The sequence below is a fragment of the Anser brachyrhynchus genome (genome assembly GCF_964034855.1).
Source record: "Anser brachyrhynchus genome assembly, chromosome: 2".
Lineage (NCBI taxonomy): Eukaryota > Metazoa > Chordata > Aves > Anseriformes > Anatidae > Anser > Anser brachyrhynchus.
The window spans coordinates 114,079,729-114,102,280 of record NC_137695.1 but is presented as its reverse complement, the minus strand read 5'-3'; the positions used below and the strand labels follow the sequence as shown (position 1 = coordinate 114,102,280).

At 39.1% G+C, this 22,552-nt stretch overlaps 1 protein-coding gene across 3 annotated transcripts in view; it reads left to right on the top strand.

Annotated features, from left to right (window-relative positions):
• CDH2 (cadherin 2) overlaps window positions 1-22,552 on the top strand; it is a 118,836-nt gene that overhangs the window by 1,845 nt on the left and 94,439 nt on the right. For 2 of the 3 annotated variants that reach the window (XM_080579825.1, XM_080579826.1), the window contains exon 2: window positions 9,660-9,771. In XM_080579825.1, the coding sequence (XP_080435951.1) occupies window positions 9,660-9,771 (112 nt within the window). Of the gene's footprint in view, window positions 1-9,659; window positions 9,772-18,178; window positions 18,300-22,552 lie in introns of those variants that run through there. The other variant, XM_080579827.1, reaches the window with a different exon arrangement.

The following is a 22,552-nucleotide window of genomic DNA, read 5'->3' as shown; positions in this document are numbered from 1 at the left end:
CCCTTCATGATGCTTTTCCTTTCTTTCTTTTTTCTTTTTTTTTCCACAAGTCCTTATGTGTTGTTTATCATACACACTTCCACTTCTGTTTAGTTTTCCCATCTCAATAAATCTTTAAAGCATAAATTCTGCAGTGAGCTTTTAGCCCATCTTTTTTTTTTTCCTTCCCAGGGCAGGTTTGAAATTAAAGCACAAGCTATGAATTAAGGGCAGGAACTAGACTTACTGCTTTTTATGTATCACTCAGTGTCACTGGCATGTTACGGTTGGGGAATCCAATTTCCCCCTTGTTTGGGTATCCATTAAATCAGGTTAGGGTTGATTTTTAATAGTGTTACAAAATTGGAACTTGGGTATGAAATCAGATTTATAGACCTGTGTCTGTACAACACTTTCATTTAAAAGCTTTTTTTTTTTTCTTTCATGCATACTGCCAAGAACCCTTAAAAGCAAGATGCAGCAATAACTTTTTTTTTTTTTCTGCCTTGATACCTGCTACTTTTGGTTTGTACAGGGTTGTTTGTATCTGGTTCTTTTGAATTGTTGAACCTTTCTACTTTTTATTTTTCTGTCTCCAAATCTTTGCAACACAAGAGCTCTCTACCTTAATTTTCTGAAGTTATTGATCACTTCGGCATTCATCAGTGCTGTAGAAAAGCAGTCATGGAATTGCTTGATCATAACTGGAAGCACGCTTTAAGTCAGATCCGTGGGTTCTGTTTCTGTTCAGGAAATAGGGCTTTAGATTTTTGGCAACGCGTAACATGCATGGGATGCAAGAGAATGTCAACTGCACTTTATTTTGCTGATTAACTAGATCAGTATGAGTCTGGAAGTACTATGTGAAAAACCTGACAGAAGGGAGGATAAAAGGAGTGAGATTTGCTTTTCTGTCCAAAACATCAGCTGCTTTTGGAACAGGGATAACAACAAGATGGAAGAAGTACTGGGAAAGCTAGCCTGGGAGTTAGGTTTACAGGAATGAAACTAAGGTCAGTTAGAAATTAACTGGAAATGAAACAGAATGTAAGTGCTCAGAAAGGGAATAGTCTGTTTTTATGTACAAGGTGATGGGATCACTCCGTGGGTGTTGTCCATTTCTTAATCAGAAACAAATAATAATGCAGTTACGGAGCCCTTTGCGTGTAGGAGACTGGTTTGAATTCGAATTAGGATGACAGAGGATGTAAGTTATTACTCTCTGCAGGCAGTTTTGGTCTTATTCCAGGTCTTAGCAAATGTATCCAGGTGATAAAACTACTACCCTAAATGACATTCCTGTTAAGCTGCCTCAGCTGTGAATCCAGTGATTGAATTTCTTGTCAGCCAAACCACCCTCTTACCTCTAGCACTCGTCTCTGGCAGAATCAAGGGTGAGGCATATTAACGCAGTTTTGCGCAGAAGTAGCAGTGAGATCATTTATTCTGGATGCATCTTCTGTCTCTTGTCATACACGTGGCTTAGGTTTTATTTCTTTTAATTGGTCTATTTTAAGTAGTATAGTAAATATGTGATTGTATAACCACAAAAATGAGTTCAAGGGTGTCTCTCTTCTAACGAGTCGGACTCGAACATCATTACTCCTTTGAAAGTGATTTGAATGCATTTTATAACCCTTTTCATAAAGCCTAGAACAGAATACGTATATGAGTGGCTCAGCCTGTTTGGATGTGGATCTTTCTGTTCTGTTTCTGCTTCATCTTCAGAGACTCTACCTGAAAAGTTAAATGTGGCAGGATATTGCAGCGAAGAGCTCTCTCCTCCTTGTCTGTCTGGTCTAGGTGATAGTGATGCCTCTGACACATCCTCAAAATTCCAATAATTGCAGAATTTTGGAAAATATGTGTACTTTTAAGAAATCTCTCTTTGGATATTAAACGATGCGTTACTTTAAAAATGCATATTTGAGAAATGGCTTTTTTTATTTAAGTGCTTTTTGAATCTGTTATAGGACACGTCGATTAAGTAGACAATGAATTTTTGGAATTGAAATCAATGGTTGACAAAATAGGAGATCATTTTCTATATTAAACAGTTCTGATTCTCTGGACAGATATTATAGCAAGGTCATAAATGTATATGATGCTTATGTAACATAAGGTATACATTCTCTTGTATTGTTAACTTAGTATTTTCGAATTAGTAAATCATATGTTTTCTAGAAAGCCTACTGCTCTCTCCTTTTGCGTGTTGTATTGCTACCTGGGCATGCAATTTAATGTGGTATAAGGAAAAGTCAATTAAAGATAAATTTGTAGTTTTTATGATACCTGTTCTAAAATATTGCCCCAAATTAATGTATTGTTGAACTACGTCTAGTTAAGAACATGTAATTCAAAAACTTACCATCTATTTTTTTTCGTTTTGCTCCCAGAAATTGGAGGAACTCCCAGAAACATCACTAGAAGAGCCCTGTCATGTCCCATCTTAATTATTTTTGATGACACTTTTATGTCACTAATTTCAATTATTAATTTTTTTAATAACTGAACACTGTAACACATAAGAAAATTTATGTGGTAGTAGTGTAGTGAGTATATTTAAAAATAGCTTGAGGAAGTTGTGAGTAAAGTTATTTTTACTCATTACAGACAGTCTTGCGTAAGGGACTTTTTGTCATGTGGTAGGGAGCAGGAACTGTTGAATGGCTTTTCTTGCATGAATAAGAGGATCATTTACTAGTAAAACTTACTGTCACTGTTTTTTGTGAATGCTTTTTAATTAAAAAAAAAAAGCTTCCAGTATTTTACAAGCTAACAGTGACATCCAACAGGTTAAGAATTTAATTTACTTTAAACAATGTATACATGCAAAACATCAGTTTGTTCCAGTAAGAATCAGAACCTCTAAAGTTCCCATTTAAAAAATGTATTTATTTATCTTTTGCTTTTTTTTTTTAATAAAACATAGGAGGAACATGTAGTGTCCTTACTAAATACACTTCGTACGTCTGCTAACTCAGTGGTACTAGTTGTTTACGAGATGTAATGGGACAAATCAGATGACTGATGAAGGTGGAAGGAACACTTAATGTATTTTGCAGTAAAATTTTTCATTATAATAGCAATTTTCCTAACCGGTCACTGAACTGAGACTGGTTGGTCAAGTTAATATTGGTATAGGTAGAGGTGAGCTTTGAAAGAACTTAAGGAAGAAAGGTGTTGTGCATTCATGTGGGATGAGTTTCAGGAGGATTAGTATTTTGTCAAAGAGCACTTTGTGGCTGATCGAAGAAGGACTTTTTTCATCTGGGTGCTGGACTGTGTTCCAGTTTCTTCTGCTTTCTTGTGGCAGCAGAAGATCGCTATATGACCTAATCTGTGTGATTCATAATTTGATAATTTGATTTGATCCTGCAGTTCTCTCTGAAAGATCATGGGAGCTCTGTCTGAATAAAGAAGGAAAATTAGGCTTTCTATTTTTAATTGGCTTGTGAAAACAGATACAGGATCTGCAGCTTCCAAGATGGAAGGTACATCACTGCCAAGTCTTTTCAACGTTTCACTTAAACTATTTGGTTTTAGTCAGTATTCATGTATTTAATTAAGTATCATATATCCAGAAGGTGCGTTTATCCTCTCCTCTAGGCACTCCTTGACATATTTAAAAATATATTTTTACCAACAGACTCCTCTAGGGACTCCTCCATTCCTTATAATTAGCATATAATTATCACCCAGCAGCTGAAGACATAGTTAAAATTTTGTGATCCCCCAAAAGAATTCTTCCAGATAGGCCTTGTAAGGCCTTCCCTGAAGGTCAGAAAAACCCAGAGCCCTCCTGTGTACATCACCAGCAGTTTTCACAGGCAGAGATGCTGAACATGAACAACCTCTGTCATCAAGTCAGAGGGAGGAAGTTTTGTTTATTGAAGAAATGAGGATGTGTAGTCAAACATAGGCCCAATTTTATTTATTTATTTATTCAGTACAGAAGTGAGACTTAGACTTAACAGAAATCCTGTTTGGTTTTAGTATTCCAGTTGAATTTTTAAGGTTATTTTTTTCTCTGCCAGGAACAAGGCTTGTCTGGAGAATCTCATTTTAGAAGATCAGTGCTCCTGGTTGAGGGAAGGGGGAAAACTCCAAACCAGATTTCAGCTTTGTTTTATATCAGATATGCTCATAGATGTCTCTGCATCTAGTAAAGCAAATGAAGTGAGCCTTTGTTTCTCAGTTAAGGCTAGCAGAAGAGACTGTGGGCATCATGGTTTGTGAGACTCTCAAAGTTGCAAATGTACTGTAACCTATGGTAAACGGTGGTGGTCTAAGGCAATTCATTTTAAAACAAATGATATCATAGAAGTTGTATATCTTGTTGTTTAGGAAAAGTGTTTAAGAGTCTTGAGAATTGGTTCAAGAAGCTGGATTTCTGGGGTTGCTGAAAAAGAGGTAACTCAGTGACCTCTGGGAGAACTTGGTCTGGCGCCAATTCTGGAAGCTGTTGGCTTCCAGAACAGTTTGAATGAAAGGCACTTTTCTTTCTCTCCAGTTGCAATCCACAGTTGAAAACAAATTGTACTTGACTATATTTTCTGGAGTTCTGTGCAACTGTCTTAAGTAGTGTGAAGGTATAAACTTGCAGCTCTTTGCAATAAGTCAGAGATTAAAGGAGAGATGCTGAACTGTTCTCAAGTTTTGAATCCAAAGCATATCAGAGATGTGGCTATGATCCTTCTGAGATCTTTCATACGTCTATTACGTTTTGATATTTTGTAGAAGCTCATCCTAAGACCTACCTGGTATAGCATATCACGTCAGATGATGTATTAAGACCGGATAAAAAAAAAAAAAAAACAAAAAACGTATAAAACAATCTCTAGAGTTAGGTAAGTTGTAAATGAATGCTGGGTATAGTTTTGGCCTTTAAATTACTGAAGAAACACCCAGTCTCTAAACACAGTCACAGATGTTTCTGTGATCTGTGCTCAAGTTTAACATTACTGTCACAATTGCAAATTAATGTTGCTTATTAAGGAGGGAGAGCTCAAATACCCAGTTCCTGCTCTGTCATACGTATAATTAGTAAGACTTTGTTTTGAGCTTCACACGATAATGCCCTTTGAATTGGCTGGACTTGGCAACTAGCAGCTGTAATGCATCCAATTATAAGCGTATAGTATGATATTTTCTCTGTTGCATACCCTTCCATTTCTTATTTGACTATGTAGGCTTATTTTCCTATAGGAGTTAGCTATATTGAGCGTAAAAGAAAGAAGTCTTTCAGGAACAACTTCCCTTGCGTTCTGTTACAATCAATGTAAAGAAATCTGATGTTGTAGTACATGCAAATGCAAACAGAGCAAAAGCACACACTTTGATATTTCAGATGAATAGATTCTGCTGAACTCCAGTGGTGTATGGCATGTGCACAAGGAACAAGACCAACCCTGTTTGAAAGCAGTGTTTAAGAGCCCAGTTCTGCAAATGTAGGATGCGTGTTGTGATATGAAATTGCTCCTATAGTCATGTGGTGAGCTTGCATTTTTAAATAGTTGGAGTGTGTTTTTTTTTAAGGAACTGCATTCTAAACGTGTCTACGTCCTAGAATGTATGAAAATTGGAGAGACATAGTAGTCCAGAACCATCAACACCAATGAAACAGTCCTATCTTTTTTTTACTTTTGTTTCAATTTACAGTCTTTTCACAAGTGTGAAGCCAGTATTGTTGGAAGAATCTTGCTGGTGATGTTTAGAAAAATACATAAACGTGATTCATTACAGTTACGAAGTTGAGATTGTCATCAGTTTTTGTTTGTCTTGTTTTGTAATTGAGCTGCAACACTACCTCGAAATTAAGCCACAGGTTTTTAGATACCCAAGTATTTAGATATGATGTTAATGTAACTGAGGAGCAGGGTACAAAAACTGGAGGCTTACCAACTGTATCAAAATGTTCTGTTAATTGACTGAATAATAACTTTGACAGAGGACTTCTAGTTTATGTCATGTTGATTCATGATTGCAATTTGCCTTTTGCATTTAATCTGAGATCTACAGCACTGAGTTTGTACTTGAGTACCACATTACTTGAGTTTGTGAGTATTTACGCCAAGGTTGAGTAGGTGTTCAGTATCTGGAGATAGTAATATTTGTTACTCGTTTTGCAGTTAAAAGTGACTAAATAAGCTAGTGGGGATCAGGAAAGCAAACTAGTTTTCTGGTGGTAACTCTATATTTTGCTTTAGCAAAGTCCGATAGTACTTCAGAGAAGAATTTTCCAAGTGCTGAGCTTGTTCAAAGCTTTGTAACTCCATTAAGTAGGTTTTATATGGGCAGAAGCTAAGGTAATTACTTTCCATCATAAAAGATAGTTTTTCAGTAGTGTCCTTCTGTAGATGAACGTACAAGTAATATTATCTTATGTTCAAAATAGTCTTGGGAATTGTACTAATCACACAAAATCCTGTAAATTACAGTAATGTGCCCCCATAATCTTCACTAGCTTTTCCCTTTTGCCCCAGATAAGGGGATAAAAATATTTCAGCATCATCTTTTGCTTAGAGTTAAAATGGTTTAAGTCTTGCAGTACTCTTAGGCTGAACTTGATACGACCCAGTGTGTCTGAAGCTACAACTTCTACTTAATTCCGAATGCTTAACATAGAGCGATAAAGAATTGCTGAAAATTTGAATTCTTCCTTCCCTTGTGTTTTTATTCTCAAACAATCTTTACAAAGGACTGTTTTCGGAGAGTAGAGTACAGTCTTTTGTCTCCGGATGAAATTGATGGCTGAAAATGAAAGAATAAAGAAGGCTCTCTATTCATGTCCCCACGTCTTTGTTTCAGTGGGCATTGTTTCAGTTTATAAGCGTTGTTTAGTACATATAGATTGTTGGAAAGGCTGAAAGATTCCCAGGCGCATCAGTGCAGACTTGTTATAAAATCCTGTTATCTCCTCAGCTGCCCACCCCGGACCTTTTTTGTTTCAAGGATACGATGGAAAGGCTATTTTTTCTTCTCTATCACATTTGCTTTGAGGTCACCTTTTATGCAGTAGTTTAAACAAGTCTTACTCTTTTTCTTTCAAATTATAGAAACTTTACAAAACCTGTGATTTGAGTTCTAAAGCTGAGGAAACGAGCAGCTGGAATCGTAATTATTTTTGATTTACTGTGTTTTCATCTTTAAAAACATCAGTGTTTGAAAGGGCTAGGTTCCAGCTTTGCAGCTGACACAGTCTCCTGGTCATTTGAGCCTCGTTCCTTTCTTCCAGTATTTGTGTGTTTGGTTTCTGTTTAGCCATATAAAAACTTAAAAGTACTTATGTAACCGAACACAGGTGAGAAACCTGTGTAATGTGTAAGTCACAGAGAAACCCATGCCACAATTTAAGTTAACTCGATGCGTGGTAATTAATTACAAGTTCTCTTACTGGGTGCTTACCTAGGTAGCATACTAACTTGGAGGTGGGTAGTAAACGTTAATTTTTATTGCTGGTGTAAGCGTTGAGCTGGTTGGTTAGGATCAGGTAGGTGTAAGCACATCTGACTGCGCTATGAATCCCTCCTCGTATTAGCGGTAAAATTATCCTAATAGGAGTTGGCACGCTGAGCTTGGCCTCACGTGTCAGTGGAGAGAATGCCTTTCTGCTGGATTCCTCTTCCCTGGAGAAACCCCCATTGTTTGAGATGGGTCCCATATCTGCTCTAACTCTTTCATTCCCTGAGATGGCTGTGCCCATAGCAGTGTCAAGCAGACTGAGGGCAGGTATTTTTTTTTGCTGCTGCACTTCTGCTTATCTGCAGCCAAGTTCAGCCTCATTGACAGCTTCTGATGAAGAAAGCTTCCCCTCTTGGAGTGCCACCAGTTGGCCATCCTGCTACGTACCAGGGCATACTGCCTTCTTGGGTTTGCCACCGTAATGGTCTGGATAAGCGTGCCCTAACCTGCCTCTGTCAGAAAGGGATTTGGTTTACAGACGGTGTGCAGTTAAACACGTGGAAGCTAATCTCAAAAATTTTGACTGCGCTAAGACACAGAGCAGTCGCAGATAGCTGCGTGCTTGAAAAATTCCGGTGAAAAGTGCTGATAAACCCGTAGGCAGACTGCAGATCGTGGGCTGCAGCCCTCTTACCAAGCATGGCTGGACCCAAGCTGGAGCCAAGAGCACAGCAGTAATGTAAAATTGCAGTGCTCGACCTCCAGGACCAGTGAATCTTTAATCTTGCCTTCCAAACTGGTGACACAACCACTGCAGGAGGTGGCGAGTGCTCCTCCTTCACTGCGTGGGAAGTGCATGATCACTGAGCTTAGGATTTCAGCGTCTAATACCCTGAATGAGTGCTCAGGAAGGTGGTAAATGGGTGTAGCGCCATCAGCTCCTCTTTGTCTCTCTCCTTTTTTTTTTTTTTTTCCCCCTCTCTCTTTCATGTTGGGCTTGCTTTGCTAAGTGTATGCAAGCATGCTTACATGGCCCTGAGTAGATCGATTGATGGAAGCCCATCTGGGAAAGTAAAAAAGAAAATCTAATTAAAAGTCTTGACCAGATTTAGGTATGAAATCGCAGCACAGTTGCTCGTGTTGTCGAAGACCACATACTATATCTGGGCATGCACATGGACAGGCTTTTATTTAGCATGGAGGCATTCGTCAGATTTTGCAAGTGGCCTTAGGATGTCTGTGATGGAGCTTGGCGTAGGCTGCTGTGGGAGCTGGCCTCTGCCTTGTGCCTCTGCCTTGTGCGGTGTGGAGGGGTTTTGCTATACCTGGCCAGTTAGGCACATGGAAGGCCATTGTTTTGTGCAGCACTAAAATGAAACAAAAACAATCCACTGAAAAGAGATCTTAGTCTTTTGCCATGGAAAACTGGATTTTTTTTATTATTATTTTTTTCACTTAGCAGCAAAGTGTCCTGGAAAATAACTTAGCAATCAGAATCATCTTTTGAACATGGAACTCCACAGAACAAAAAAAAAAAAAGTTTCCACATGCTGTTGTATTATATTTCTTCATGAAAAAGTCATTTATGAAACTTTTTAAAACGTGAGTTGAAGGGAAACTTCCTTACAAGTGAGAGAACAAACAGTTTCAATGGCTTGACTTTCGCCTTGTTGTGCAAATTTAATAATGAGCTGCTCTCTTCCTAACTTAACATTCCTTTGAAATAGATGGTGATTGCGTTTTAAGCATTTGACTTCCTATGGTATCTGTTTGAATGCTAACATAAATGTAAGTTCTGTTAAGTTACTGCAAATGTAGCACTCTATCTTAAGTTACTGGTACTGGTGCACCCTCACATAGAAGTACTCTAAATAAAGCATTTTAAATCAGTGGCTGAAGTCTTTCCTCTCAAATCTATCTGGCGGTGGAAAAAGTTGCTGTTTGGTTTTGTGTAACATTTATTTCCAGAGGAAAGAATGTTTTTGTTCCCCCTACGTTTCCACTTCGGTCTCAATGGCTGATTTAGTTGAAATGTTCAGTTGTCAGAAGAATCAAGATTGTGTATTATTTAGATCTTACCAGACAAGTGGGACTTGTTCCTTCCATTCCAGTTATCAGAGAGATTAACCCTTTGCCCTTGGACTTCTAATTGCAGTCGTTTAGAAACAAAGATGCTGTTTGTACAAGATAGCAGCAAAACGGAGTATGTGCCAACTGGAATGTTTCTCTGGTGAATGAGGGTTGCAATATTACATAAATTTTGTCTTGCATTTCAGGCACCAATAAAAGCAGCTTGTGAAGACATGTTGTGCAAGACGGGATTTCCTGAAGATGTTCACAGTGCCGTCGTGTCGAGGAGTGTACATGGAGGACAGCCTCTTCTCAACGGTACTGTTAGAAAAGATGTTTTGATTTTTTTATTTCCTAGAATATTAACCATAAATCAGTCTGGAGCATTTTCATTCTTAGGACGCAAACGCTTTCAGGAAGGAACATCTGCTCTTCTGTGTTTATTTTTTGATTATTGTCATAAGACTTAGAAAATCCGTTGGCATTAATGGTAGCACATGCACCTATATTGACTGTAAATACTGTATTGCAAGCCTCCCTGTGATAGTGCACTAATCTTTCTCAGAACTGTGTTGCCACTGATACTTCCTATTCCAAATGCTAAACTCATATGTCATCAGCCTATAATTAGAACCCATGTATGAGTGACGAAAAGGTAAAGAAAGTTTCTCTTCTGCTTTACAGTTCCCATAGAAGTACTGCAGTTACACCAACCTTTAGTTCTCAAATTAATGCGGGGATGGTCCCTTTAGTAGGGAACTGTCTGGGGCAGCAGTCCTAATGAGACTGGAGTTCCCATGGGAGGATAATGGCTGCAGCTCTGCCTCTCCATATGTATTTGTTGGACAGGAGGCGGCTGTACAGTAGCATGCCTCTGACCACATGTAGAGAATTAAGTGATTATGCTCCTTATGTACCTGCCTAAGATGGGGGACACAACCACAGGCAACAGGGCTGGAGTGGATACTTTAATGAAGACGACAGCATACGTTGATTGCTTTTTCCTGGTGACCTGAGGAGAGGCACCTTTGGAAAGCAAGGCGCGGGACAGGGAGCAACACCGAGAGTGGTTGTCCGTGAGCCCTGCTCAGTGACCACTGTTCTCAGGGCTCGGCGAGGAGCCCTGCCAAGAGGCGCAGGGTAATGCCAGCGCTATCTCTTGGACAGAGCGCTGCTGCTTCACCCTGGCACGTATCTGTGTCTGAATGGCACTGTGCCCAGAACAAGGCTAGCCAAGTCCCCAGCTAGAAGCAAGCTCCACCAGTGCAAGCCCTCGCCTCAGTGCGGGATGCACTGAAGTCAGTAGGTCTGTCCGTGTGCCCAGGAGTTGTCCAGGTGGAGAATTGGGTTCACTGCCCTTTTTGTGTCTCTTTCCTTCAGGGGTAGAGTAGTCATCTGTGTAACATAGAGGCACGTGCTCTGAACCTTTCTTAGATTTCCTAAGCAGCTAAGTTTCAGCATAAAATTTTATGGAAGAATAACATTTTAAAAAATGTGTTAATTTCACTGCTTTATAAAATGCTAGCATCAATGTTGTAGTTTTCTTCTGTCTAATTCTGAAATTGTGGAACTAAGAACATCAGTTTTAGACAGTTTCAAATACATCTTAAGGACTAATTTAATTTTTCTCTCGCATATAAATATGGTTACACAGATCAAGACACTTAAATGAAAAAAATCTAATGAGTCTACAAAACAAGCAAAGTGAAAGCTATAGTCTTGATTTTACATGCTGCATGCATCAGTATTTCTCCTTAATTATATTTTTACAGACTTGCGTTGTGCTTTTGAGTAGTGGAAACTTGAATGCAGGATTAATTGATTAGCTTTAGTCTATCTAAATTTATTAAAGTTTTTTTTCTGTTCAGTTTCAAGAAAGTGTGTTTTACCCCCATAGACTTTTACTTTTTTTTGAAGAATAGTTTAGAAATTCATGCATTAGGTTAAACGTTCTGCCAGTTGAGAAAATAATGAAGAAGAAAGAATTTACCTCACTGTTCTGCCAAGCAGGAGCTAATATAAGATTCTGCAGTAGGCTCTTGCAGTAGCCATTGGCACTGAGAACTGCTTTGGTAGATGATAAACAAACCTGTAGCAAGGGGCAGAAGCAGCAACAGGTAGCTCAGAAGGCACCTGCTTTCCAAAAGGTGCTGTCTTGAAACCACTGTTTGTTACTGATAAGTTATGCTGTCGATTAATCATCAAATGGAGATGACAGTTTTGAGATCTACCTTGTCCCATGAAAGCTGTCTTTACTCTTCATGGAATCGACCCTCTGCAATTTCTTTCACTTTTTTCTACTAGCTGGGAACTGCAGTGAACTGCCAGCTAATTCCTTCTTGGCATTACTCATACGAATCCAATGATAATGACTGACCAGCCTTAGCTGTTTTTGAACTAGTAACACACAGATGGAAAACTGACTTCCTTTTTCATTAGTCATCACAGTCACACAGTCCCTCCTGTTGCTTTTTAAAATTTTGATGTGAGTGAAGCACACCGTTGATTTGTCCTTGAATGGTATCAAAATGCATAGCATTTTAGGGAAGTAGGAATAAGAAAAACCTTGCAGAGCATACAGTGTGTATCACATCATATCAACTGATTTTGAAATGACCTGGGGGAGTTTGTTTCCTACTACCATTTCCTCAGTTGAATTACTGCTGTGGTTTATTCTTTTGAAAATTCTGACATGCTTAAAAGCATATAATTTGGTAGTTACACATAAACATACGGTCCATCATTGCATAGCTTTGACTTAAATTTAATTACACTGTCATTTTGAAATACTATTGTTGTCAAAAGCCTATTTTCTGGTTATTAAACTAGATTCAGATGACGCTACAAGTTATGTATAGTTGCATGACATTTGCTTCTTAAGTATAACCATGGGCCTGATTCTGATCTCAGTGGCCTCATCTATATCTAACTGCATGCTTATACTAGTATAAATTCAGAAGTGACACATGTATAACTATAGGTTTCCTATATGATTTAGAAATGAAAGCTTTAATTTCCTTTGAATTTGTGCATTGATACAACAAGCGCATAAGCTTTATGATCTTCTCAGCCAGCTGCAGAATAATCTCAGTCTGACTTGATGTTTCCTTGACATGTTATTTCTGAAAATATTGACCAAGAAAATGACAAGATGTTTAATATCTCTCATGTTTATATGCTTTTATCTTGACCACGGGGGGACAAGCCTTCTATGAGGCCTTCAATTTCCATCTCTCTCACCAAAATGTAAATAAGATTAGAATTATCGTATGACTTGTTGATCTGTGACTTTCAGTTGTTACAGTGATCTGGGATATCTATTTTTTAAGTATTATTATGGGAAACATTCCCATTTCAGAGTATGGGGCAGCATTGTACCACACAAGATGTGATACTCTGCATTTTCTGGAGGGGGTTCTTTTTCTATTCCTGTACGCAAATGGTTTTGTACTCCTAGGGAGGGTCAGACTCTTGTTCCTATTACGCTAAAAATATATCTTTTTAAGTGATAACGGTTTTCTCCATTTATACACATGGCTAGGATATGTCCTTCTGTGCATGAGGGCGCATGTTCAGCTGGTATCCATGCATTCAGTCGTCATTGGATGTGGAAAATTGGTGGAGGAATATATTCAGCATAATAGAAGTTAGAAAAGGGATGGTGTGTGGGGGGTAGCATTTACTAACTGGGTAGAGGGAAGGAAAGAGGGAAAAGAAGATAGCTGCCCTTGGTTTAAGGAGGAAGGAGGAATCTCTTGTAGGGACAAGGTACAGCCAGTTGGAAGACTTGGCAAAAGAATCTGAAAACTTCTCCTTTAGCAGGTGTTGACTGAGCTGTGTAGCAGATAGCCTACAGTATGCTATGCGTCCCGTTCTTCTGGCAGTGTCACTGGTGTCTGGGGCTCCCATGTTCCCCTCTTCCGGCCTTGGAGACTCTTCAAAGCCGGTGTCTTCAGCTTTGCCTTGTACTTCTTACAAGACAAGAAAATGCCCTACCTCACTCATTATTTCCCGTTTCTAGTTGAAATTTGTGGCAAGTCAGCGTACAGCATGCTTGAGTCAGTAAACACACGTAAGGAAAGTACGGTAGGTCTAGTTCTGAATTTACCAAGTTCTACATGTTGTTTCACCTGGCACTGGTCACTCCAGTGGAGTTATGGTTACTTCACCAAGGTGAGCTCAGAACCAGCACCTTCAAGGGAGGGGGGAAAAGAAAAGGAATAGTCTCAAACAAAATTAAAAGAAACTTCACACACCTCTAAAAAGTCTTACTCACAAAGCTGTGGAGTTTTTTGGGCCTCTACTTCTTCTAGACTTTGATATGCTTGTAAGTATTTTAAGATTAAAAGCCCAACATTAAATAAGAAAAATCCTATGCAAGTAACTCGCCAGGCTTCACCTATTAGAAGTAGATATCTAACCCAAATTTACAGACACAGTACTTCTGACTTGTTTCTTTAAACAAAATATAATGATTGCTTGGAGGATTCAGTATTTGGAGAAGAAGAGGTTAAGTCAAAGAGGGAGTTACATTTAATATATTAAATGTCCGTGCTTCTGATGGTTTTATCACAGTTTTGTAGTTATCCAGTTTAAAAAAAAAAAAAGTGTTTGATATGCATATTGAGCTTGTTTATCTAATCTTTGTTCTACATCCTGCAAATCTTAAGATAAAAACAATGCATTTTTACTAAAATCATCCACCTAGCGAGGTTACATGAATGGTTATTTGCAGAATCGTATCTTAAACTTCCAGATTTTTAGTTCAATAATTTATTTTAGTTATTTTTTTTCTTTCACAGAATTTATATTAATAGTGTTTGTCCTGCTACTAAATGCATGATTTTAGTTCTCTGCTAAGCAAATCTGTTGTGTAGGCAAGATCCTTAAATGTATTGTTTGAGCACTGTGTAGCTACAAAATATTTCCAAGTTCTCTCAAGTTGCATAGTAGTAGAGGAAAAAATATCTTGGGGTTGGTCACTGGGATAAGCAGTGATTATGGATGAGTAACACCACGGTTCCTTGAGCGATGTAAGCCAAGGGGAGCTGAGAAAGTTGCTTACACCTTCTCTCCTTTCTGAGGCTGGTCCCAAGTGTTCATGAAACCATGAATTGAATGGGGTTGGCCAGCTTACCTGGGGTAAAACTCACGCTCCTCCTCCCTGGGTCTTTGCTGAAAGATCTTGTATGATTTAACAGAGCCGTGGTATCCTTGCTGCTTTTTCTCTTTTAGCAGTGAAACTCAAAGTAAATAATGTTTGTTTTGATGCTTTGATATTTGGTGACAGAATTTGATTTTGACATTCCCACTGACTGACTTTATAGCTTACAACTGAAAATAACATTTACTTTAAAACAATCCTGAAACCTGTTGCTGGGAATGTGAGGCTCGGGAGAGGAGTTTCCCCCTTGTTTGCCTTGCTTTTTGTGCAGCATTGGTCAGCATCTTTGGTTCCCCTCAGCATCTGGTGTCTCCCCGTGTCCTGTCACCTGTGGTGCCATCTGCAGATGTGTCCCCGTGCACCTGCGTGAGCAGAACTTGGATCGAATCATCCACCATCTTCAATGAAGAACAGAATTACTTCCGAAAGTCATCACGCTTAAAACAAAGCAACACCGCTTCTTTTAAGGCTTACATTTTATTCCTTGCTTAAAAAAAAATAACTTCTACACAATTGTATTTTTGCTATGCTGGTGTGCGCTGGCTTCTTTGATATTCCAGTGCACAACAACTGTAAAGCCAGGGAAAAGTGTTTTTAGCAGAATCATATTTTCCAAGAGGGAAATTATTATTTCCCCACAAAAAAATGTTTGTGGGTTGTTTTTTGTTACTTTTTTCAGTGAAAAAAATAAAAATAATAAAATGGTAACTGCTTTGTTTGAAGTCTCCTTGCCTTAAGCAAAAAGACAAGTTGATCTGTTCCTTCCAGGCAGACAGCCAAAGAATCTCAGATGGTTGGGGTCTCTCTGTGAGTTGCTGGCAAACTGAAAGAAATTGTTTCAATTCTTCCCAAATGTGTTTTTGTTTTTTTTTGAAATTCTCTTTTTGCACAACCTATCCATACCCATCCCGTCCCCTCTCCCCCCTAAAAAAAAAACCCCACTCAACAAACAAAAAAACACCCGTCAAGTTACACTTCCAGGCCCTAGTGGAACTGTGATTTATTTATTTTTTTTTAAGAAGCTTATGTTGGGGATATGTTTGTTTTTCTCAGCAGTCCCGCTTAACATTTAGTAGGTTTGTTTTTGGCCTTTCACTTGCGAGGCAGAGCAAATTTCAGTGCTGCTATTTGGTGATGCTTTTCCTGTTGTTCTATTTTATGTTACAGTTGTATTCCAATTCTCACTCTCATGCCTTTTAAATCCTTTTTCTCCTCTTCTCTCAAACAGCTTTCCTGTTTGTCCTTTTTTTGTTCCCCACAGCATCTTAAATTCTCTTGTGTCAGTGTTGAGCTTACTATCCCAGATTGGTAGAGCTTCCTCTATTTGCTTTTACTACACAGTGCCTGTTTTATGATTTGTTGTGTTTATCCACCAAGCTCTTAACTTATTCTCAGATACTTGTTCCCTAAAAAACAGATCTTGCTTTTCTTTTGCTGAAGCAAGAGAGAGTTTTCCTACTCCCTTTTCTCCACTTCTTAGTTAAATATAGGATACATTGTAGAGTATACACAAAACATACGCTCGCCTTACTGAACAGCGATAAAATATCTACTTGAATGGTGACTACTTTTTTGTTACTTCTGTAAAATTCTGTATGTGATTTGTATGTGATATCCAATTTTACTCTTTAGGATTGAGCTACTGATTAATGTTGGTATTTTCTCATTGCGAGTTTGTATGCTAAATGTTATGTATATAAACAATAAATGTAAGTAATGGAATTGAACAATGTGTTGGATGTGCACAGATGACAAACATCTAATTTCAGAAATGAAATTCCATTATCCCTCAGTGGACCCTAAAGCTATTATGGAATATAGCATCTGGATCAATTTGTATATCCAGTATCAGAGAATTTATCATTTGTGTTCTAGAGAAGAAGCCGTTCTGAAAGAAACCTGCAAACATAATAGTCAAAACACTTTCCTCTTATGGAATACTTCAATTAGGGGTGGTAATATATATATTGAAGTGGTGTTTTTTTGTGTAAAACAAACGAACAAACAAAAAACTACTCTGTCCATTTTTTCCAGAGAAGGAACTTGACTCACCCTTACTCCCTACAAAAGGAATTCTGCTTCTGTTTCTACTGTAGGTTCTTGCAAATAAATCTTGATAAAGAGAAAAGTATACTTATGGAGAAATTACATGGAACCTGAATTGTTGCAGTGCTCTGGGATGTGTAAATTACTGTCTTGGTTAATTAGTCCAGCTCTGATACTCATTTTTGTTTATGGTGCATTTACTTGGAATGCACTGAATTAATTAGTACTTATTCCCTTTTCCTATATTCAGCTGGTTACTTATGAAGATCTCAAATGCGATGTCCTTTCTCTGTGCAGAAATACAAATTAGGAGAGCCGAGTCAGCTGCCTCAGTAAGCTCTGGGCATGGCTTAACAGGGGATGGCAGAGTAGATGTTTGTTTCTGCCTCCGAAGCTGGCTCTAGTTTCACGCTTAGCTTAGTAACACCGCTTAGCGTAGCCTTAGCTCTTGTTTTAAACTATGCCATCTGGCCTTGATTCCCAAGGGGCTGTTATTTCTCCTGGAGTCGCTGTAGTTGGAGCCTTCTCCAAGGCTGACCCGTGCTCCAGGGGAGGCTGAGGGGAATGGTGGTTACAGAGCTCTGCGAGAGGCTCTCCCGAGCAAACAAAGGTGCCCGGAAGGATGGCAGATTTATTCAGCAATGGGAGACGAGTTTATCATCACCCAGCAACAGCAGCATTAAGAATTATATATATAGAGAGAGATCGGTATGTGCAACACAAGGAGTAAAACCATGGGTGAAGCTGCCTGTGCCAGCATAACGTAAGACATGTGGTATGTATAATTATGCATTCAAATGATCACGTAAGATCTTTTGTTGACTTGTCATGTTTCTAACAATCCAGAAGACAAAGTTACCAGAGCATCCTATTGAACTGATATTATAGGAAAATGCCCTTATTTTACAGAACATATTAACATACTAAATAGAGATAAATTCCAGTAGTATTTAAACACTTGATGACTATATTAAATCAAATACTACTCTGTTGAAGGCTTTAATGTCAATCAACAAATCCAGATACAGTTTGAACTGCTCTGATTTTGATTGGATGCAGTGAGCCAGATTCATTGCTTTTTGGCTGAATGTGCGATGGTCTGGCACTTAACATGAGCATATATGTTAATCTGGAGATGGTAACTTTCAGAAGAGTTCCCCAAACCTAGGCATCAGTCAGCCCCGCTGAACTGAGAATATAGGATGGACAGAAGAGAGTGCAAGGAAACAGCATCAGATTGCAGAAGGAAGGGAAATGGCTGGAATTGCTGTTATCTTCTAATTAGGCTGTAGGAGGAGGAACTGGCCTTTAGTACCCATTAAAGCCTTCCAATTTAACACAGTGCAGCTGGTGTTCCAGCCCTCTCTCTATGCTTCAGCTGGGTCATTTGTCTCCCAGAAGGCAAGGAGGATGATGAGGGGGATGAAACTCTGGAGGAGAGAAGAGATTGTGGCACAAGGAAGAGCCTTTTGAAGCTAAACTGATTTTATAGCCAGCATGTAAACTCCACTAAAGAAATACCCATAGCTACACTCTGTGGCTCTTCCTCTCTTCTGGAGGCAGTGGTGGGGTTTAAGCTCTTGGAATCCATCCCTGTCTATCGAGCAGTCTGGAGAAACACTGATTCACGCTACAGGTGAATTGCTACCAGTAACGGTGTTGGATTTTTTTTTTTAAGATGTGCAGGTTTGTTTTTTTATAGGTGTGCAGTTTAAATGTATGTGAAAATACCAGCCTTCATTAAAGCTAGGATAGGCTAAGAATGCAGCTTTCTTCACTTGAGTCATAAATACCTTGTAGTGATGTGGCTGTGGGGTGAATGAATTGGATCAGCGAGCTCACCTGACACAAAGCTATTCCAGCTTCTTGTGGTGGGCTAGTTCTCCTGTGGGATTTAATATGTTGCTGATGGATAGTTTGGACTTGATGGAATCAGTGACGAACCTTAAGAACAGCTTTTGGGCTTATGAGTGCTGTGCTAGATCTTCAGAGAGAAACCACAATACAGCTGTTCATATCACCTTCTCTGTCACTACCAGTTTTCTGTCCCTCAAACTGGGTAGATGGAAGGGTCCGGTTCTCTCTCTCTCCATGCCATGACTCTGGTAAGCAGCATCTTCCAGGGATCCAAAAGTTAGGCAGTTGCCATAGCTGGCTGACACAGACATGGGCTGCCGTTCCTTCCCTCAATGTGGTAACGGTGAAATTAAAACAAGCTGTAGATTTCCCATGGAAACGTCCTTCTGTGTCTGAAAATTCATCAGCTGGTGCAAAGTGGACAGAAGTAGCAGTGACGGTCTGTGCATGTTTCCCATTGGCCTTTTCCAGCATTTCTGTTCCCTGTGAAGATGAGTGCTGCTTGGCACTGGTGCGGGGAAAGGAGAGAAGAAAAGGAGATGAGTTAGGGAGGAAAAGATCTCTGTGAAGGGTAATGTGAGAAAAGGAGGTCAGAGCTGAATGAGACTCGGCAGCGCTGGAGTCTCCGTTAGTGCCTGGCTGTTTTTTTTGTCTCAGCGCTGTAACTGAGAGCTTTTTCTCTGCCGTTTTAATTTACTCCAGGGCAGGGCTCCCCGTCTGCCCCAGCCGTGTGCTGCAGACCAGCCGGCTGATGCCCGCTGACGCCTTTTACTGGCTCGCCCTGCTGCCAGTAGTCCTGCAGCATTGGGGCACCCTGGTTTGAGTTCTTCCCGCTCCATTTTACTGTCCATTGGGCTTTGGCGGAGTTGTGAGCGGTGTCAAAAATTACGGTCTGCCTGCTCGCCTCCAGGAGCAAGTTCTTTCCTCCATGCCGCGCTGCCTTTCAAGAAGTAGATTTTGTTTGTTTTTGAAAGTTAATGGCACATGGCTCTCAGGTTGTAGAGAAAGAGGAATTATTTAAGCCCCTCTGTGAGTTCCAGTTTAACGTTCCCCTAAATAGGAAAGTTACAAATCCCTAAAAGCATAATTTGTAACATAAAAGCTATCAAAATAGCAGTGCAATCTGTTAAAGTGTTTAAAAATTTGATTCTCTGCAGTTTAAAATGTGAAATAAATGTACACTAATTGTTTTGAATGGAGATGAAGATGGTGTTTGAAGCCAGTCTTTAAAGGAATTAGTTAGATAGCACTGCAGTTAATGGTGGAGCACTATTTTTCTGTAATGGGCTCAGCAATGTTCTCTAATTAGCTTGCAAATTGATATTCAAATACAAGTAAACTGGCAATCAAATACAAGCAAAACATCCATGTAAATAGACTTTTGGTTTCTGCATTTAGCATACCTGTATCAAAATTATGTGTGCACGTAGGGCTTGCTCTTGGTTGTTTTTCAGCACAGAGGTTTTATTAGTGGTGGGTGACTGGTTGCATTAGGTCAATGTTTTGGTTCAAGCATATGAAAAGAGAGGGGAAAAAACCTTTTCTTCCACAAGCGAGTGGCTTTTAAACATTAGTAACAGATAATAAATATTGAGCATTTATGAGGGTTTTTCAGTCTTTTATTTCAGGTTTTGTCAACTAGCTGTGCACATAGGATTTGATGCATAGTTGAGATCAGTGGGAATTACTCTGACTTTCCTAGATTTGGATTGTGTTTATGCTCATTAATAGAATAATTGCTGTGCAGTACACTCATTTATATATGAACTCTTAAGTCTCATGACAGAAACTGGATGCATAAAATGTTATTAGTGCTTGTGTTCTGAGGCTTTCTGCTGCACAAGCTTTCAAACCTTAAGTTTAACTTCATGCCTGACTTAGGTAGTTTGTAAATTTACTTTTCCACAAAGGAGAACCGTACAAGAAAACTGGTGCATAAGAACTGTTGGGGAATGGTAAATAAAGGTCATGTTTAAAGATGGTTTTTCTTCTTGACTCTTCATTCTCTAATTTGTAAAACAATTATCTAATCTATAAAACATGTATGTCATTAATGTGCTGATATTCTTGCTGGATAGCCTTTTTAAGTGTATCATTCGTTGATCAGGTGAAAGTATGACAGTGAGTCAGCAATGCATTTTGTAATCTCTGCTTATTCTTTCTATCCTGTTCATAGTGTTTGCTGTTTAGCACTGGCTTTTACGCTAGAAGTTGTTTGGAACGGATTTCTCTAAGCTACATCCTTATCACAATTCATTCACTAAATCTAATAGTTGTTTTTGTTTGCTTAGAATCAGTTTTCAGTGTTGATTGTAGTCTGAGTTCTTCCCGGGAAAAAAAAAAAAAAAAAAAAACACCTTGTCTTAATAGTTTTCTTTAAAGCATCTGGTACGCTTTTTACCCCGTAAAAATATCTTCTGATTCAGTATGTGTTTTTTCTGTTCACATAACCACAATTTTCTTTTACTGTGCTTTAGTGCGTGTATGTGCCTTTATAAAAAGTTGATTAATTCAGTTCTTGGGGTGTGGCTGATGAGGGAGCATAGGTCCTTTTGAGGTCACCAGGTCATACTCAGTCTGTCTTCTGTATGCAGTAGCTGCTAACTGATAGCTTCTTGGTAGGCTGGTAGCTTCTTTTGCAGCAGTTTACATTCATAAGGTACCTATTACGTAAAAGTAGAAAAAACGCTTAAATTAGTGGAAAGTACATGGGGAGTGTTTGTGTGTATGAAGGTAGCAGGAGAAGGTCAACACTGTAGCAATATTGTAGGTCTAGAACAGAGGAGCTATGAAATGGAGTGAAATTTTAGCTTGTAGGAGTGCTTCTATGCAGTGTTAAGATACATTTGGGTAGGAGTTTAGACAGCTTGGAGCTGTCCATCTAGTGTTTTTGGGTGTCAGAGGTGGTTTTGCCTACCTAGATCTGATTCTGTGTGTTTCATGGCACCTGCAGTGCATATCATTTTGAAATCCAGAACAAAAAAAAAAAAAGAGAAAAACCCTTGTTCTTAATGCTGCATGTCACCATCTGCACTTCGACCATGTGAAGTAAGTCTCATTTAATTCAGATCTTGTCATTTGCTTCTATGGAAATTAAATATTTGACAGTGATACATGTCACTATTTATAAAAATGGATCACTTTGTCCTCAGAGAAGGTAATTTTTTTTCTTAGTTAATTGTTAGAAGTGCAAATGATCTGTTACTTATTTCCTCCTAATTTGTTGCAACAAGGACTCTGTAGCTTACGGATGCTGAGCAACCAAAAAAAAAAAAAATGCTGTCAGACACTAAAATGGAGAATTTTGTTAGCCTTCTATGGGTTCATTATCTAAAGGAAGTAAAGACTGGCAAAATAGAGGTGCTCCTGGCCTTGGGACCAATTTTGCAGTAGTTGTTCTGTTATGTGTTCCCTGCAGAGCTGCGTGTGGCCACTCTGGTCTGCATGGTGCTGAAGCCTTGCTTCAGGCAATGGCAGTCTGTGCATCTGTGTTTTCTATATTCCAGCTGATCTTAAATTAAAGTAAAGTTATTGAGGTGTATGTTCCTCTTAAATAAATGATTTAGCACAAAGCTGCTTCTTAATTTTTGAAGGCACTTCTCTAACACAGTTCATCAGTAATAGACTGAGTGAGCCCTGAATGTTTGTGTTCCTTGCAGGGACTGCAAACTTTCACTTACCCTTCTTGTAGGGGTCACCAAATAAGAGCTTAGAATAAGCTGGGTTTTAAGCCTGCCTGCTATTTGCTGAAGAGCTGCTCTGTAAATTCTGTTAAATACTGTACAAGAATGCTCTCCTTGGGTTTGGTGAGGGAGAGAAATATGTTGCATTGCTTGTCCCATTCCGTAATCTGCAGCTGCCCGTCACACGTGGCTTTGCAACCCATATGGGTTCAGCTGGAGCTGCTCGATGGATTCAGGACCTCAGTGTGTGCCGGGAGGTCAGTGCACCTGCACTCCAGCTCCTTGGTAAGAATCACTGCACGGGATGAAAATTATGCCTGAAGACTTTTATTTTCCCCTCCCTCTCAGG